Below are 20372 nucleotides of genomic sequence, written 5' to 3'. Positions count from 1 at the left end.
CATTTAGCCTCTTTTTAACCCCCGACTCAAAAACGACGGGCTGTCATAAGTTTAACGTGTCTGTATGCCTGTTTGTGTCATCAGTGGTGAAAATTTCTGCTAGGCAACACTGAGCAAAAAGAAACCTCATAATTTTAGAACAAAACGGGACTTAATCGCGTAAACACTTACATTTATATTAGGCCCGACGTTTCGAACATCACATTATGTTCGTGGTCACGGGTAGACTGGTTCCCAGAAAGGTTGCATCAACATCTTCTAGCCGCGCGAGTTTCTCGAACTACCCGCACTTGTTCTTGATTATTCACTTTTGCGCTAGGCCCGTTGTCACTTTGCGGATAATCAACACGTAAGCACTAGAAAAAATTATGAGTGCAAATCGTGTTAGTCTAAATCAATATAAAAAGAAACCTATTTTATATTAAGTAGGTAGGTAATTTTTTTACATAGTAATCAACGTGTGATTTTGTTGGATAGGTAAAAAATGTGGGAACACTGGGAACCGTCTATGGATCAGCCGCTGCTGGTGGATAGACATCAGCAGCGGCTGATCCATAGACGGTTCCCAGTGTTACCACAGGTTTGCCTAAATTTGATTACTAGTACCACCATAGCTCCCAAACGGATGAACCGATTTTTTGTTTGAATGCTGAATTAGTCGGGAGTGTTCTTACCGAACCGATGTTTCATGAAAATAGGTCTTCGATGTCGGGGTTTTTTTCTAAATATTAATTAACCCTTGAAAAAGTATGTAATCGTATGTATGCAAGTTAATAATATGTCTAAGGTTTTGATTGATGATTCAACATTGGTCTTTTAATGCACCGCCTACAATCTTCTCTGCTTTGCCCAAATGTTGACTGGTAGAAAATGCCTCATGGCATTAAGTTCGCCTTTTGTACAGTAAGTTGTTCTTTTGTGCGATCAACTTTAAAGAAATACATAAATAAACCCTTCATGCTGCTAATTCTGATCCGTTTAAGGCAGACAGTTTGAAATTTGCCATTTTTTTGTTTAATTATCATAATATCTAACACAATTTATAATCAACATTTGTTAAAAATCCATCCAATTTGGTTCATATACCGATTACAAACAGCTACGATATGACAGACCGTCAGATATGTGTATCTCATCCAATTTGTTTATACCGTACAAACAGCTCTGACGGTCTGTCATATGAAACAAATTGGATGGATTTTTAACAAATGTTGATTATAAATTGTGTTAGATATTATGATAATTAAACAAAAAAATGGCAAATTTCAAACTGTCTGCCTTTGTCTTCCACCCACCGACGTTCGATAATAAACACATGTCCCATCCATCACGATGACAGCTGACAGTATCCATACTTTCTCTCAGAGAGAGAGAGAGAGAGAGAGAGAGAGAGAGAGAGAGAATATACAGGATCCATCATTGGTACAGTATGTCCAACATTGGTACCACGAATATACTCAGTTTAGTGCAAACCAATGGTACCAACCATCCAGATTCGGTGCAGTTTTGGCAATTCACTTAAAAAGAGTCAAGTTTTAAAAATAGTCCAAGTTATTTGTTAGTTTTCTTAAACAATGCTACTTGAATATCCTGTCACAAAATTCAATGTTTTAATAAATAACCCGAAATCTAACAACAACAAAAACTTTGTTCCATCTGTCTTTGTCCCATCCACCGACATACGATAAACACATGTCCCATCCATCACGGTGACAGCTGTCAAGATCCACCCTCTCTTTCGCACTTCATAAGACACTTTATAAAATATATACATATAGAGGTTAAAACAATGTACTTGTCTATCAAAGGTGCCATGAATTGTCTCGATTCGTCACTTATTTTTGCTAGACTAGACTCTTAATAAGTTTTTTGCAAAAAAATAATTTTTGGCACAAGCTTTTATCGCCGACTGTACCTTTCTTTCAACAGTCATCTACTGCTCTTCGAGACGTTTCTAAAAACCCTCACTCGATGGGGATACGACGGTTCATAACAGATTTCCTATGACCACCTTTCTGCTCCATCATCAGATCAGCTCCATGATACCATAATATTGCAATGTCACGTGATTTACAAACCGGAAACCGCGAAGTGGGTCAAATTTAGCTTCTACGTTTTGACCCAAACTAAAGGCAAGTTAAATAAAAGCTTGCAAAAAGAAGTTATCTGTCAGTGTTCAGAAATATTTTTTTACTAATGGTGACATTATTTGTACTAATCAACAATATTCGCTTTCAACAACACTATTGCAATAAAGAACCCAAAACATCCATAGTTAAGTACTTAATAGTGACTTAATATTATGAATGCGACAGTGTGTGCCTGTTTGTTTGTCCGTCTCTCACGGCCAAACGGGGACGCATTGACGTGATTTTATAAGTGCAGACAGTTGAAGGGATATAGAGTGACATAATAGGCTACTTTTTGTCTCTTTCTAATCCCCCACTTCCCTAGAATGGGGGGGGGGGGGGGTGGAAAAAGCGAGCGAAGCCGCGGTCAACAGCTAGTCATTTATAAACAACAAAAACATCTAAAACTGCGAGACTCCACCGCCGAGAGATAATAAACACATGTCCCATCCATCACGGTGACAGCTGTCAAGATCCACTTGCATTTTGTGCATTGTCAACATAAGAGTCATAAGCGCCATCTATCGCATGGTTTTGGGAATTTTATCATTCTCACTTGTATTACAATTCGATAAAGTTGATTTAAATTTTTGTTGCTATTAGATTTTTTTATTTCTCAATTTTATTCTCAAACAATTTGATAAAGCTTAAATTTCCTTTTCAGTACAGATGGTGTTTTTTACGCGCTAGTGCGAGAAGTCGTTCATTATATGTCAGGTCGAAACTTCCGAGGGCCATCTGTACTGAAAAACGTCGTTCGATACACGTGCGAAAAGGAAATTCGTAACTCGTGTCGATTTAAAACACTCCCTTCGGTCGTGTTTTAATTTATCGCTACTCGTTTCGAACTTCCTCTTTTACGCACTTGTATCGAAATGTACTATTTCAGTACAGATGGTGTTTTTTTATGCACTAGTGCGAGAAGTGGTTCATTATATGCCAGGTCGAAACTTCGGAGGCTCATCTGTACTGAAAAACGTCGTACGATACACGTGCAAAAAGGAAATTCGTAACTCGTGTCGATTTAAAACACTACCTTCGTAATTATGGCAGCACGGCACTTCCGGCCACAGAGATCGCAGGTGAATCGCGAATCTGTTGATGGTTCCTGTGAATTCTGAAGTCTTTTCTGCCTCAGGTCATCAAGCCAGATTTCGTCATGCCTGTTCATGCCATCCTGCAAACGATGACGTCATCTTCAAATTCCTGTCAATTTGAGAAAACAGAAGTTAATAATTCAGCCTTAGAAAAAACAATCATTGAATCCCTAAAGATTCAGCCTCGCTCTTTAGCGATAAAACAAATTAAAGTTATGTGATGTAATCTTGTTATATTGGTGAACAATAAAGAATATTTGTATTGTATTGTATTGTAAATCTGATATTTCTATAAAATACAAACCTTTAAATATTTATCTTCAAATACTATTATTTTAAAATAAAACTCCAGTATTCAGGCGGCTGATATCGCCCGACAGAAGATTGACAGCTGACAGCTGTCAATATCACTCCGCCCGCCATTTTGTTGAGTCGCCTGTGTTGGTACTGAAATCGATAAACAAGTTAATGAAGTGGTGTTTACGTTTTTATAAAAATAACTGAAATAATATAGTATGCTTTTTTTGTCCGCTAATAATTTAGATCTTATTTGAGCCACAACGATGTAGCGATACGATACAGATCTGATATATTTGTGTCAAAAGTGATGCTTTTGAATTAATATCTGATCCAGATCTAATTTTAAACCCCCGACGCAAAAACGACGGGGTGTTATAAGTTTGACGTGTCTGTCTGTCTGTCTGTCTGTCTGTGTCTGTCTGTGGCATCGTAGCTCCCGAACGGATGAACCGATTTAGATTTAGTTTTTTTGTCTGAAATCTGAGTTAGTCGGGAGTGTTCTTAGCCATGTTTCATGAAAATCAGTCTACTATGTCGTGGCAGGGGGTTTTTTTCAAAATTTAATTTTGTGGTTATTGACATAATATCTTACTGCTCGATTCAAATTTTACTTATTAGACCTATCCGATCACAGAATACTTAGGTTCAAAAACGACGCAAACGATGTACCTATTGCTACTTCTGTTGAAAAATAACTTTGAACAATTTGTAAACATAACACAGAAATAATAGAATTATATCACGTTATTTAACACTATTCTATTATTTTACATATGTACGTTGATTCAAGTGTTGATAAACCATGTGTCTAATACTTCATAGCTAACTTCATAAACAGGAACAATTCTAGCGTTTCGTTTTTGCATTGTGTGAATGAATATCATTTTAAGACAAATTTTCATATACATATCTGAAGAAATAAATAAAACTCTCATAAAACTCTTTACGTTATTTGTTATGCATTTATATTTTATGTCGTATTTTATATATTTAGCCTTCACCAGTAAATTTATAAACAAAATCATATGAACTCTAGGGCACAAAACGCGGTGCAGTTTGCCAACATTGTAAGCGCAATTTTTTCCGGCGCAACCAGGTAACAAATGTTTAACTTAAAATATTACTTTTGATACAAACAAATTAATATCATATCGGACACATTTCTAATCATCATCCTCCTTGCATCACCCCGGCATTCCCTACGGCTCATGAGAGCCTAGGGTCCGCTTTGACAACTAACAAGATTTGGCGTAGATACTAGTTTCACGAAAGCAACAGAACTGTCATCTGACCTTCCAACCCGAAGGCCTTTTGGGATTAATCCAGTTTTCTCACTATACGTTTTCCTTTAGTGAAAAGCGACTGGCAAATATTAAAATAACATTTGCATATAAGTTTCGTAAAACTCATTGGTACGAGCCGGTGTTCGAACGAACCCGAGATCACATTTCTAGAATAAATTAAGTATTTTTTCTAGTCTCAAAACAGCAAAAGGGAGTGTACAAGTTTCTAATGGGTTGACAAAGGCGCATGTGACACTCCTGAGTTGCAGAAGTCTATAGGTTACGGTGACCGCTTTCCATCAGGCGGACCGTAAGCTTGTTTGCCACCGACGTAGTATTTAAAAAATCTGACAGATGCGTAGTATTCTATTGTATGAAAAACTTCCCAAAGATGTACTTCAGGAATAACATCAAATCTACCAAAAAACGAATGATTGTTTTTTAACCAAGGTCAAATATTTTCTAAAAGACTTGAGTCACTATTTACCTATTGTAAATATTTAAATACATTTTTCTTACTTATCCTAAGCCTAAAATCTAAAAATAGCGTCACAGCTATTATTAGAAATAGCGATAGAACGCAAAAAGGCAACTCGACAAATGTCAGGCCACGGGTCTCCATCCATCCACCTATTACCGCCAAAATACCTCCAAAACCTCCTATCTTACTCTCCTAGTATGCTGAAAAGTCAACCTAAACACTCAAGTATTACAGTGCATGTGTTATTAAAATGAAATTTTCTGTTAGGGGTTTCATCTTTTCATGAAACATAATTTTCGAGGCATCGTATCTTTGAGCGTTTTATATTTGAACTTGAACGGTGTTGCGTTTGAAATAGGGTAGTTATTAGTAAAGAATAGTTGTATGAGAAGATTTTTGGAAGGTTGTGATAGTTGTCGGCTGAATTATTTATTTGGCAAACTGCTATTTACTTGAAGACGGCATCAGTCAGGCCTTTGAACAAGTTGACATGGAAGGGTGCTATTTGACTGTTTCACCATATGGCTGAAGTTCTATCTGACTCTATGTAAACCTAATACCTCTGCCACACACTCGACGAGCGGCGTGAGACGTAGCGAGGGAAGTAGGCAGAGGCATAGTGTGGCCGCGCTACTCGTCATGCCCACCGCTCCCTATTTTGTCGGTTTTTTAAAGGGCTCGTGGGAGCCTCAGGAGTCAAACCGGGCAACCGGCAGACCACACCGGCGATGGCGGGATAACCTGGACTCATTTTTGATTGGCTGGCCAGAAATAGCACTAGACAGAGAAGATTCGATAAAGAGGGGGGAGGCCTTTGCCCAGCAGTGGGACACAGTAGGCTCTGAATAAGAATAATAATAATTAAAGGGCTGGCAACAATCTATACTCATACGTCAATGTCACAGCTGTCAATGTCACTTATGTCACTGTCAAAATACTTTTCATGTTATTGATACCTGAAGTGATACAAGCGCAATACCAACTTTACAACTAAAAATCACGGAAAAAAAGAAAAAAAATCGAGCGACCTAGTATTTATGTACATAATAAAAGACTATTAAATATATAAATCAAAGGATTGAAATAAATAATAAATAATTTATCTTGGCGTGTGTTTTTAGGGTTCCGTACCTCAAAGAGGAAAAACGGAACCCTTATAGGATCACTCGCGTGTCTGTCTGTCCCTCTGTCACAGCCGATTTCTCCGAAACTACTGGACCCATTTACTTGAAAGTTGGCACACGTATGTAAACCTGTGGCCCAAAGACGGACATGCAATATAATTAAATGAAATTAAACGAAATTTAATCATAAGGGGCACTTTTGGGGGGTAAAATTGAAAATTAAAAATCAAAGTTATTAGAACTATATTGTGATACATATCAAATGAAAGAGCGTTTTATAAGCATTTCAAATATATTTTTTTTATAGTTTTTATTTTGGTAATTTAGAAGTTATTTAAGAAAAATTACCATTCCCCCCCCCTTATCTCCGAAACTACTTAGCGTAAAATTTTCAAAAAAATACACGAGATAGCCCTCTACCTGTAGATTACAGGAAAACCTATTAGAAATCTACAGTCAAGCGTAAGTCGGACTTAAGAGAAAAAAACTCAAATTGAGATTTTCACTCACTGCCGCTGCAAGTACTTACTAAATGTTTTGAAATTTTGTGAGCGCCATGGACAGGTAGAAAGAAATTCATTTCTGTTTAGAAATTGTTAAAAATTTTTATCATTTGCCAAAATGACTTAAGTTCCTACTAAAAAAGAGGCGCTTAAGACTGTTTAGAACTGCACTGACCATAATATTGCCCTAATAGGTCCAAAAAATGGTGTATATATACGAAAACAAAAAAATTGTGCCACCGACAACCAAAATCTGAAGTCTATTTGCTCTATCTCTTATAGTTTCCAAAATATACGCAAAATCTTTAAAGTACAAATCTAGTGTACGTTGCTATCACATGTCGTCAGGCGCTCATGACCTTTTTGTATGGAAATGTCGAAATCCGACTCGCACTTTACCGATTTTCATAGAAAGTTGTGTTTTATTATAGTTTTGAAGGAGGTTTCTTGTTTTTAACCAGCAACGCAAAAACGACGGAGTGTTATAATAATAATAGGTTTGACGCTTGACATGTCTGTCTGGCATCATAGCTCCCGAACGAATCAATCGATTTTGATTTAGTTTTTAATGTTTAAGGTGAATTCATCGAGATTTTTTTTTGTACCACGTAGGTGGCAAACATGCATACGGTCCGCCTGATGGAAAGCGGTCACTGTTACATATGGACGCCTGCCACTCTAGGAGTGGCACATGTGCGTTGCCGAGTCGACTCATTAGAAACTTGTACAAACCTGTACTTAGAAGGGGCCTGGGTGCCGACGACTCAAAGGACCGAAGGAAGGAGGAGGAAGGAAGGAGGAAGGATCTATTGTCCTAATTACTTCCGTAGGTCCTCCAGTTGCGATACAGGCTGCCAACATTTTAATTACACTTTGTGCATTTTAATCTTTCGGGTCGCATGACCACGCCGTTGATAGTTCATAATTAATGGGAAAATACTTGAACAGGCATCCACGACTACTATTTTCCTAGGTTTAAAGATTGATCAGGGACAAACTGGGACCAGCAAGTAGATAAACCGTGTGGTAGTCGGGGCAGTGCGTGCTTTGCCTTAGGTCGAGTTGCAAAGTCTGTGGCTCCAGAAGTAGCCCGGACATGCTATTTCGCCACTGTCCATTCATTAATACAGTACGTTGCGGAGGTCTGGTCTGGGGATGTTGTCCTGAATGGGAGAGGGTCTTTCGTTTTCAGAAACGAGCTGTCAGGATCGTTGCTTAGGTACCTGTAGACAGTAGACACTCCGGCCAAAGAACTCTTTAAAAAATAAGAATCCTTAAGCTAGGAACACACTACGCGGACGTCCGTCGTAAATCGACCGCGGACGGGGATCTGGACAATGAATATACACTTAACCGTGCAAACTATCGGTCGACGGACGTGGACGTGGCCTTGAGCGCATGGACGTCCGTTCGAAATCTGGCTCGCTGGATGTTTTTTTCCGTGCACACTGTTCGGTCGCGGTCGCGGTCGATTTACGACGGACGTCCGCGTAGTATGTTCCTAGCTTTACACTCATTACACTGCCTGCAATAGTTATCATGCAGGTAGCCATTTATGTAAGAGAGAACTTGGCAGCATACAAAACCAGGGGCGGCTCACTCCGCGATTCTATCGCCGCGCTACAAGTACATGTCAGCGGCCGCGAGTTCGCGGCCCATTCATTGGCGACGACCTTCGCGCGGCGCAATAATAGTTATTTGTATAATAGTTATTTGAAGAATCATGAACTTGCGAGTTGTTTATAGAATCCTGAACTTGCGAGTTTTTTAACACACGAGAAGTAAAATACATTTGCACCCGAGTGTAACACAAAACTTTTCCCCTCACTGTAACGAGGAAACAACAACGCAAGAAATGCGTTTATCACTGCTTGCAGTAGTTCCACAGGTGGTAAATGATCTTTGTTACTAGATTCACCTACTTTTATCAATTTTAAAGCAGTTCATTTGAATTTATTCAAGATCAAATTACTTTATCCACTCACTAAAATGCGTTTTTACCCGCTGGTATTGAAGGACAAAACACGTGTTTCCGAGCTAGTGAGGGGAAAAATTCAATGTTGGCTGCTCGCGTGCGGTCCGTTTGTTAATGTAGGTAAGAATTTAGAATGGCGTCATTTTGTGAACATCAAAGGAGCCTTCCGTACTTGTACTATTATACATTCTGTGACAAAACTAATAACATGTGTTCCAAGTACAACATTCGAAATGCCGGAAAGTTAGTAGGTATCGACCGTAAATTGGCGAAATCCAATTTACGGTCAAATCGGTGGGCGAGTGACTTGTGAATTGCGCAACATCGTAGTAGTTTTTTTGGACTCGAATTAGCAATTGGAGTATAGTGAGTGAATTGCGCGAGTAGGGCAGCTGTGTGTCCGGAGAGGGCAACATCGCGGCAGTGCGAGGAGCATAGTGTAGCAGCGGTATAAGAAGTCACTATCATCATCATCCTCCTTGCTTTATCCCGGAATTTGCTTGAGACCCGCTTTGACATTACTATATCATAACTCAAGATCATGCAAGATCGAGTAAGGAGTACCGAGATCCGTCGTCGCACTAAGGTGCAAGACGTAGGTTTCGTTATTACTAAACTAAAATGGAGTTGGGCGGGACATGTTGCTAGGCAGAGTGATGGCAGGTGGACCAAAATGTTAACGGAATGGTGGCCGCTAACAAATGTAAGAAGTGCCTGGCATCCGTTGGCTCGTTGGGTCGACGACATCCGAAAAACTGCGGGTCACAACTGGATGAGATTAGCCCAGGACCGGGAGAAGTGGCGTACTGGAAGAGAGGCCTATGCTCAGCAGTGGGCGATAAAAAGGCTGATATGATGATATCATAACTAACAAGTCTTTATTTTTGTTGTTGTTCGATTAAATTGATGTGATATCCATACTAATATTATAAATGGGAAAGTGTGTGTGTCTGTTTGTTTGTCCGTCTTTCACGGCAAAATGGAGCGACGAATTGTCTTGATTTTTTAAATGGAGATACTTGAAGGGACGGAGAAGTGACATAGGCTACTTTTTGTCTCTTTCTAACGCGAGCGAAGCCCCGGGCAAAAGCTAGTAATATATAAAGTATTTGCTTCTCTTCGAGTGTTGTATGGAGTTGTCCATGTCTGACAGTAATTGCTTACCTACTTTCAGGCGATTTTTTCAACTCGTTTCACATCATAAAAAATCTGCTTAAACTATTAAAACAATAAAAACGCCCTTTCGGTAATTTAATGTTTTGTCATCCCCAAGGTCAGCTAAACCTAAAGTTAATACACATACCCACTAGCTTATGCACACGGCTTCGCTATTATTTTGTGGAATGCTCATTACAAATTTCCACCTTTAGGAAAGACAAAAAGTAGCCTATGTCACTCTCCATCCCTTCAACTATCTCCACTTAAAAAGTCACGTCATTTCGTCGCTGCGTTTTGTTGTGAAAGACTATTGAGAGCATGTAATGACTAATGTCCCACTGTTGGGCAAAGGCCTCCCTCCGCTTTTTCCATTCCTCCCGGTTTTGAGCAGTACTCGGCAATTCTTTCAAAACGTCTCAGACTTGCTGGTTCCGCCATCACATACGTGGTCTGCCGGGCCCCCGTTTTGGCCTTAGCTGCCACTCTGTGGTAATCTTGGCCCATAGCTCATTCGGTATTCGGCAGACATGACCAGCCCAGTCCCAGTCCGTCCAGGTGCTGTAGACGAATGGCACTCTTGACGCGAAACGAAAACGAAACGCCGCGAAAGGTAGTATGGCTCTGCGCAAATACGCAAGAGCGATAGAGATAGATATCTACGAGCGTTTCGTTTCGTGAGCGTTTGTGCCATTCGGCAATGCACGCAGGAACTTCTCTACTAATTTAAAATAAAAGCGCCGATACATTCTGATCTGATGCAGCCGAAAAGAATCAATAAATCGTAAAATCCATTTGACGCCACCGACCGAAAGGGGATGTTTTTTGTACTCTCCGCCGGCTTTAATTTAAAATGTCAATTTTGAGGAATGGCACTAAGTTCCTTAAATGACAATAAATCAAATAAAGGAAATCGTTTCGGTTTTTGCGATGTTGCAAGATGTTTGTTTGTATAATCTAAATCTATTTCGAGTAAAATGACCAGATTTGAATTTAAAAGGTACTTCAAATATTAACTCTGAATACGGTATGGAACGGATATGTCAAACGTAAAAGTGACAGTTATCCGACTTTTTGGGAATTAAATTTTAAATAAAAGTATTTTGATCATAATATTTCCTAATAATTAAGGATGAATCTCGCTGGAACGAGACGGGACAGGCTGAAAATATCAATTGCATAATAATGATCTCTTCAGAGATCTGGAATCACTAAATGTCGAAAAAAAAAATAATTTTCTGCTAACTTTATGAGAACGTCCCTTTAGTACCTTATTAGATTTATAATATCTTTTTCCAAAACAGAAACCCTTAATTCGCCAAGGTTAAAAGTATCAAAACCGTTCAATCCAACGTAATTTGTCAGACACAATGTCTCTGTCAAACGTCAGTGTCAAGTACAGTCGCATGTAGATTGTTTCACTTGTCGCTGACGGTGAAGTGACGTGCGTTTGTCTTGCTCAGCCGTTGTGGAAACATACGGGGACTTATTGCGAATATAAACGTTGCTGACATATGTCAGTGTCAAGTGCAGTCGAATGCAGATTGTTTCACTTGTCGCTGACGCTGAAGTGACGTGCGTTTGTCTTGCTCAGCCGTTGTGGAAACATACGGGGACTTATTGCGAATACAAACGTTGCTGACATATGTCAGTGTCAAGTGCAGTCGAATGCAGATTGTTTCACTTGTCGCTGACGGTGAAGTGACGTGCGTTTGTCTTGCTCAGCCGTTGTGGAAACATACGGGGACTTATTGCCCATTTACGACCACATTCGCTTCCCTGGCCTCTACCGCCCAAAGTGCCACAACAGTCCCGTTACCGCCAGCATCTCTCCTGACTAGCGTTGAAAAAACCGGAAAAAATCAAACGTTTTTTTCAGGAGTTAATGAAATTTTCGTTTTTTTCGGTTTTTTTCGGGTTTTTTAGGAAAAAAACGAGCATAGTATTTATTTAGTCACTCAAATCACTGTCACTCTCATACAAACGTTGCTGACATATGTCAGTGTCAAGTGCAGTCGAATGCAGATTGTTTCACTTGTCGCTGACGGTGAAGTGACGTGCGTTTGTCTTGTTCAGCCGTTGTGGAAACATACGGGGACTTATTGCGAATACAAACGTTGCTGACATATGTCAGTGTCAAGTGCAGTCGAATGCAGATTGTTTCACTTGTCGCTGACGCTGAAGTGACGTGCGTTTGTCTTGTTCAGCCGTTGTGGGAACATAAGGGGGAACAATGAGTAGACAACGGCTTAGTTAATCGTTGATGCTACATGACAATCGTAAACGCTACGTGACGACCTAAACACAACGGAGTCTATCGCTCTAATACATAAGAGCATAATTATTTTTCGTAACTATATAATTTTGTAACCATTATTAATTAGTGTTTGGTTTTAAGTGAAACTAGTAACAAAAAAAAACAAATTCCAATTAACTTACTAGTATGTAGTGTATTGCATGCAAGATTATTATTTATTGTCAGAATGGCTGTAAAAAATATGTTACTTTAGCTGTTTACTAATTAGCCTTTGACGAAGGTAACTATATCCTTCGCACATTTTGTGATTTTATCATAATATGCCCTATTACTTAAAATTTCCATTTTTCTGTCGTTTTTAAACACAACGCCGACCCGTATGCTCCCTCTACCTGTAGCTAGTAGCTCTCCGGTTTGACTGACGGGTCACCCATCACCCCACTACCCTGCTCCATCGCTGTACCGCCCATCCACTACTTCTCCAGTACTACAAACCTAGCGTTGTATCCTCAGTTGAGGAGCAACGGATAACGAATGTTAGGGATTGCCGACAAGTGTTGTGTCAAATTGGTGAAAGCGAGTAAACGGCGATGAATGATGTCATTACCATGATTAAGGCAGGAGATGTTGAGTGATTCGGGATTGGGGTAGGGGTTATCTGTGGTAAGAAAGCACGTGACGTTAGTTGTGTTATGTTATCTGTGGCTGTCTGTGCACGCGACGTCAGTTGTGGCGGTTTGAGGGGTTAGAAGCAGGTGGTAGATGTGTTGACTTTTGACAGACATGGTGTGTCAACAAATGGTGTAGAGTGACACATTTTTTTCCGTCTTTATGACCTCAATTTAGTCCTCTTTAATTAACTTTATTATGTCACTAAATCTCTCTTTTAGTCTCATATTATACAGGGTGTAAACCTAATACGGGCGAACCTCTTAACGGTGGTGAGTATAGGACATAATAAATGGAATTAGATAACTTTTACTTAAAATTGAAATATTTTTTTTATCCATACAAATTAATTCGGCCCGCAACGTAATGCAAACACACTCGCGTTTAACGCTCGTTGACAGTTGTCATTGATTGTCATCGCAACAACGTTTACAGTACATTGCTGCTGGGAATTTTTTCAAAAATTCATTATGGGGTGAAAATTAAGAGTAACTCAAAAACACTTCTTAATTAATGATAACAATATTGAATTATATGCCTGGTTTCATTTATCGCCCTTAGGTTTACGCGCTGTATAAGCATCTTGACGGAATTTTCAGTTTTTTTTTGCTTAATACAGAACAAGAACCATATAATACCGTGACAGACAAAGCCCATACAAAAAAGCGTACCCCTGAAATGTATAGGTCCCTTTTAGGCTTAAAACTAGATGGCACTGTGTCGCAGCCTAGAAGTGGCCAAAATCATATTTTTCCCAAATAGTTTTGCGTGTTTTTATTTTATATGAGAACAAATGACATGCTTCTTTATTTTAATAAGATGATATCACGTCAATACACATTTTGAATATAATAACTTGCAAGCATCATCAGTGTAGTTATGACATTATTTAATAGGTGGCGCTAAAAAATGGAGGTAGGTACGATTCTTAGTATGAAGATTGTGAATCCCATATAAATTATTCTTGGTACAGAACAACCGAGGTTTAATCGACCAATCTTTAAATGTTTCAGATGTGGGTAGATACGAGTAATAGTTACGTCTTTAAGGTAGCATTTTCAGTAATTTTCTCTTATACAGTTGTATATAAAGCGCCTACTCGATAGGCCTATGCTTTGCCAAATTACGTAGTATTTACTTACCGACTTACCTTTTATTCTTCGTTGGTAAATATCTGGTAGAATTCAGAGGTAGAGGTAGAATTCTTCGCTTGGACTAGGGGGAAAATGTAACTGGTCCATTTTTCCATGTTTTACAATGTTTGCATTATTATATAATATATATGGTAGGCGTGTTCAGTGGATACATGTAGAACTCAACATCATAGTGTAATTATGGAAAAAATGGATCTGTTACAATTACCCCTCAGTCCAGATTGGTCTCGCTTTACCTTATATGTATGTACCTATGTCAAATGATTGAAACAATGTTGTTTCAATCATTTGACGTTCATCCATCTACTTTTATTGCACCAATAAATTGCTCTGATATTTAGAATAACATGAATTTTGTACATTGTTGACAATTTAAAAGTGCTTATTGTACCTAAGCCTATTTGAATAAAGAATATTTTGACTATGACTTTACTATTGTCATCTTAGCTAGTCTCCATAACTTTTCAGGGCTTGATTAACTAATCATTTCAGAATAAGTCATCCTGTATCGTCTTAATTACGTACTGCTCATATCAAACTCATACATTAACCGGCATAAAGAAGTGATGACTTCTGTACCTTGTCACTTTTAATCGTTTGACAATTTTGTATGACATTTCAAACAAGCCGTTAAATATGACAAGGTAGAGAAATCATCACATATTTTATGCCGGTAACAGCACCTAGTAAATGATTATTAATTGAAATAAATGTCATATACAAAGAAAAAATGATCAAGGCTTCCAAGTATCCAAAGCTGGATTCGAACCAGCGTCCTTTGTTTTCGCAACGGATGCCTGAACCACTCAGCCATTCGGTCACGGTGAGAAGGGTCGAAATTTTCAAGTACACGACACAATTTTTTTTCTTAGCGCCACTTGCACTAACGAAAATGGAGTGTTAACCCAAGAGTTAACCCACCACTTTATATGGAACAGATGAAAGCCCACTAACCCTGAGTTAAGTGGTTGATGCAAGTGGGCCTCCGTGTTATATGACATTTCTTTCAGTTTATATTTGTGACTACTACAATAAAGTTACAAACTAAAATATTTTCTGTGAAGATGATTTAATAAGTTTCAATTAAATGACCAAAATATTGTTATGCTACATGCTTGTCAAACATATTTGATGGTCCGATAAATATTGTTGTCATGTGACATAAAACACATGGCCCCTTTGCTTGGGCCATACCAATTAGGAACAGATGGACAACACATTCATTTTTTATTTGTTTTCAGTCCATATTTCAAATTTACTTGGTATTTTTTGCATATTTCCTATTCAAAAGGCTTTGGGATAATTTCGTGAAATATGTAGAAGCAATATTAATGTCTTCTGAACTGGAAGAACAGAATTTTTCTATTGAAACAGCAGAAAAAGTTGCACAAATTTACCGCAATGCAAAGTGCATTTGACTTTTGTGAAGGTATTATCAAATTTTCAGTTTTTGATTGTATCGGGTGTAGTCGTTAGGACACTAAATAAAATAATCATTTAAGTATGTAACATATATATTTCTTTGAGCTTTTAATTGCATTTTGAAATACAACATAAAAATATTAAATAAGATTATTAAATTTGGTAAAATCAATATTTCAACACCATTTTAAGAATGAGCAAAAATTCCTCATCAGAGCCAGCGTATACATTACATAAAGTTCGTATGTTCATTATGTATTATCGTTAAAATGATAAATTTATAGATTCAATTTTTGAATTCAAAAATTGCACATCCGCCGCATAAATTTAGAGGAAAGAAAAACAAAAAAATTATCAAAAATTCCAAAAAAGACAAAAACATTTCGTATACTGGAGTTGCTGATAAAATTCTAAAGTTATGCGACGAAGATTCAACGTTAATTTCTGATATCGTCTGAAACTTACACTTAGACAGTTTACAATATTTTTATTTAAATATAACAGAGTCTTCACTCACTAGTCCGTATATACACTCGTATAACTGTTACAATGGAAGATATTAACTTTACTGAAGGTCTAAACGTATACGTACGTAGTCGTTCCTTTTTAAAGAAAAAACTGTATAACTCGTATTCTCGTATTATCACTTGTTTTAAATATCTTAGCGGTTTGGACAACCGATTATGCGCCGGTATAAGGTATACATGAGTCACAGACGCAGTCTAGAGCACTTACACTAAACAATAAATAGCTTTCCCGGGGCGAAATGTAACTAGGCCGAATGTACACTAGGGAGACTTGTCCTGTAACAACAGAAGAGATTGCATCTCCGAGATTACCTAGAGATAATTCAAAATATACATAGAATAAACTAAAAGTTAACCCTAACTCTGATACAAGTAAATTAAGTAACACAAATGATATTGCAACGAATTCCAAAATACTGAGCCGCACCGCGCGCGCTACCCCGATAGCAAAAATACATTTACAAGAGATCGAATCGAACTTTATGACTTAACGTGACTTATTATTTACAGTTCGCGAATGGAATACGTGGGTGGAGGATAGCTCCCGATCGTCACCTAAAGGCATTATTGAAAATATCTCCTTACCCTAAATGAACGTAAGACGTTTGGCGTATACTTAAGTCGCTAATCGTTAATTACACTAACCGAACTATGCGGTGACTAACAATTACCTAAATAATTAAATTGGCAAAGAGTTTCGAAATACTTATCGTCGCCGGAGCGAACCTAACCTTAGCGGGTTATGCGGGATATGGTATGATCACAAACGCGTCTACACGTATTTGCTGGAGAGCTGCTTCGCCAGTTCCGTGTACTTGAGGAACTTGGAGTGCGGGCTCTCGTCGAAGGCTTGCGACGGGCTGCGCGGGTCTTGCGGGGAGGCCGCGGTGGAGCCGCCGCTCTTATGCGCGCTCGGCGACCCGGCAGGCGGCGTGGCCTTGATCGGGACTGGCTCCGGCATGGCGCTGTCCTTCACGAAGTGCATCTTGGACAAGTGGTGCCGATACGCCCCTTTCGAGACGAATGGCGTGTCGCACAGAGCGCACTTCATGATGGAATCAGTCACGACGGCGTCGTTACAAGCCCAGCTGAATGTAAGAATACTCGGGGGCCCGGCGGGGGATGGAGCCGGCGCGGGCGCGCGGGAAGTACTAGTCTCTGTTTTATCGCAAAGCTTTTGAAGCGCGGCTAAAGGGTGACTGCCGCTGCGACGGGAGGAGCTAGGCTCGGCCGAAGACCCTCCGCTAGCGAGATTATCGAACATAGAAGACAACGCGCCTAAACTGGAAGCCGGCTTCCTATCCACCCCCGGGGTGTGTCCCGAGCGGTCACTGGCCGGGCTGCGCGGGCTGGCCGCGGGGCTGGAGCCCTCGCTCTCGCGTTTGGGGACAACTTTCCCGTCCTCGTGCGAACTGTTCGGCCTGGGAGGCTCCTCGTCCTCATCGACCTCGGTTTTGACACGCACCGGCTGGCTACTCAAATCTACCCCGTTTTCGCGATCGTCGTCTTCAGTTACTTCTTTTTTTATTCTAACTTCGGCGGGGCGGTCTTCGGAAGCGGGTGTTTGGGAGCCGCGAGTGTCTGGGGTGGTGCGTGGGGTCATGTGGTAAGCGTCAAGTTTTCTATCGGGGGTGAGGGATTCGACCCGACTGCCCCCTCGCTCGGACATCGAGCTCGACTCGCTCCCGCTACGCTCGCGGCGCCCGTACCCCTGCTGATGGTGATAGCTCCTAAGCATGCTCATCGTTTGCGGATCGACCAGCGGTTTAGTGTAGTCTACGCTCTCATCTATGCCTAATCTTTTAAGAATGCTAGAACCGATCGGAGCGTGAGAAGCTCCGCCTGGCATGCCAGGTACAGTGTGACGCGATCGCGTGTCGAAACTCTTTTCTATCAATTGTTCTATGGCGTTGAGGACCGAAGGCGATGAGCTCTTGTCGTTGCTCGCGTTAGGGTCTTTGGAACTCGGGGAGGAATCGTTCACGGAGGAGGGGGAGCGATGGTGGGCTGAACCAGGAGAGGGAAGTTCGTCGTTGATGCTCTTGCGGCCGTCGCGGCCGGTGGGGGTCACGTGGCCGGGCACGTCGGGCGGGATGATGCTATTGGTGAGCAGCGCGCTCTTCAGAAAATTCCTTTGGCTATTAGACATCGGCGCGCCTATGCACTGTCGTATATGCTCAACGAACACGGCGGTCTCAATTTTATCACCGCATTTTTCGCATGAAATTCGGCTGCCCGCGCCAAAGTCCCTAATCGGTTTCCCCATGGGTACCCCGTTGCCGTCCCCGTTTTTGAACTCATGTTGCGCTCGCTCTAACTCTAGTAGCTTTCTAACTGGAAGTGACTTCTTTCGCTTTTCGCGCGTCTGTCGTCGCCTACCCCCACTCTCGGTGATCGATCTCATAATGTGCTCTTTGTAATGTGAATTTTTAACCATATGATTACTTAACTCTTTCAAGGAACTAAATGCTTGGTCGCAAACCTTACAAGTTAAAACGGCGCTGACGTGGCTACTAGTGCCTGTGGTCGGCGGGGCGGGATTATTGGGCGCGTTGCTCGCGCTCGACCCTTTAGCTTCATCGGAGGACTTCCAGGAGATAATCTGCTCTTGCGATATGATGTTGGTGTAATGTTGAGTCCTCTGCATGTGGCTTGTCATCTCGGCCAGCGAGCGGAAACTCTCGGCGCACCACATGCATTTTAAAATCTGTCTAGTCTGCTCGGCGCCCTTGCCTAACCAGACATCCTGGCCTCGGACTAGTTTTCTCGGAATCGGCATATTTTCTTTTATAAGTAAATTTAGATCGCTCTGACTGGGTTTTGACGAACTGCTCGACGATGATGAGTTGTGCGAAGGTGTGGATGGCGAGCTCGAAGGTGGGTGTAGAGATGGCGGCATGGGAGCGCCGGTTGACGACGGAACCGGGACGTTGACGCCACAATGCTTCGCTTCTTTCATATGTACTGTTAGATCGGCGAGAGAATTGAAGCTTTTCTTGCACCAGACGCATTTTAGAACGTCTTTAGTTTGATCAGCTCCTTTGTTGAGCCAGTGCGACTGCCAGGCGGAGTGTCTGGCGGCCGAGTTAGGAGCTAAGCCGGCGCCTAAAGCCGCGCTTTGTACAGATCGGAATAACTCTTCGCCGCCCAGTCTGCTGAGCTCGCTCATCTTCTCGAGCGCTTTCGTCGCATCGCTCGGTGTCGGGCCGTGCTTCAGTCTTCCATTCCATTCTGCCGGTATCCCACCTTTCGGAGACAGACTAGCCGCAGCTACGGCGGCTGCGGCCGCGAAATATGGCAAATGTGGAGCTACTGGCGTACTCCAAGGTACAGGACTAGGCTTAAGCTCCGTTCTCGAACTTTTTCTAGTGGGGACCGGCGAAGGTGAATCTTCGGGTCCTCTTTTGCGCGTGCCAACTGATAAATCTAACGGTCCATTTTCGGGCGTTTTGCTAAGGTTGACGGCATCGTCGTCGTCGTCGACGGGCGAGTCGCTGCGTTTGGTGCTAAAGTCTAGAGCGTCGGCGCGCTCGGAATCGGTCATGTCTTCCTGGCATGACATGAGGAGGCGTTGTTGTGCAGCGGCGGCGGCGGCGCCGAGGTACGCGGCGACGGCGGCGGAGTGCGGGGGCAGCAGCGCGGCGGGGAGGGCGGCCGTGAGCGCGGCGGGGAGGAGGGGCGCGCGGTACGGCTCGCTGGAGGGGCAGCGCGGCGCGCCCGACGACTCCCGCGACAGACATCGCGGGCTCTCCCTGCGGACAAACAAATCAACTTTAGCGCGCTTTATTATTGTTTGCGCTTTTTTACGCTCCTTATCTAGAACAGTTGGAATTATAATAGATGGAATAGGATACTTTTTCTAAAGAAATAGTACCCATACAGTCTGACTAGACTAAATTAAAAAGTGGCAAGATTGTAGTGCCTTCAAATCAATATGTGTGAGAAAACGGGACGACACTACGATGTTGCCACTTTTTAATTTCTACTCTTTTTAGTCAGACTGTACCAATAATGCTTACTTAGATATTGCGCTTTTTTGCAATGGTACTAATTGGAACGCAAAATTTAATTAAAGATCAAGATTTCGGGGATAAAATAACAATAAATAAAATGATGTTTAAGGCTTCAATAAAATCATAGGTATCTACTGATTCTAGGTATTGGTAGGAAAAAAAAAAACAGTATTTTGTACCTACATTGGTATATGTATAAAAAACTAGATGTTATTTTGATGACCTAATAAAAATGGCTGAATAGCAGTGCCTAAAGCTAAGAACGTAGGTATAATGTCACCCA

At 41.0% G+C, this 20372-nt stretch overlaps 1 protein-coding gene across 3 annotated transcripts in view; it reads right to left on the bottom strand.

Moving 5' to 3' along the window:
• Window positions 1-15623: 15623 nt before the first annotated feature.
• Window positions 15624-20372, bottom strand: part of LOC125228167 (protein tiptop) — a 478035-nt gene continuing 473286 nt past the window's right edge. For all 3 annotated transcript variants that reach the window (XM_048132623.1, XM_048132624.1, XM_048132625.1), the window contains one exon: window positions 15624-19828. In XM_048132623.1, coding sequence (XP_047988580.1) covers window positions 16849-19828 — 2980 coding nt within the window. In that variant the 3' untranslated portion in view covers window positions 15624-16848. The remainder of the gene's footprint in view (window positions 19829-20372) is intronic.

The sequence above is a fragment of the Leguminivora glycinivorella genome, chromosome 7, assembly GCF_023078275.1.
Source record: "Leguminivora glycinivorella isolate SPB_JAAS2020 chromosome 7, LegGlyc_1.1, whole genome shotgun sequence".
Taxonomy (NCBI): domain Eukaryota; kingdom Metazoa; phylum Arthropoda; class Insecta; order Lepidoptera; family Tortricidae; genus Leguminivora; species Leguminivora glycinivorella.
This window is presented reverse-complemented; position numbering and strand designations above follow the sequence as displayed.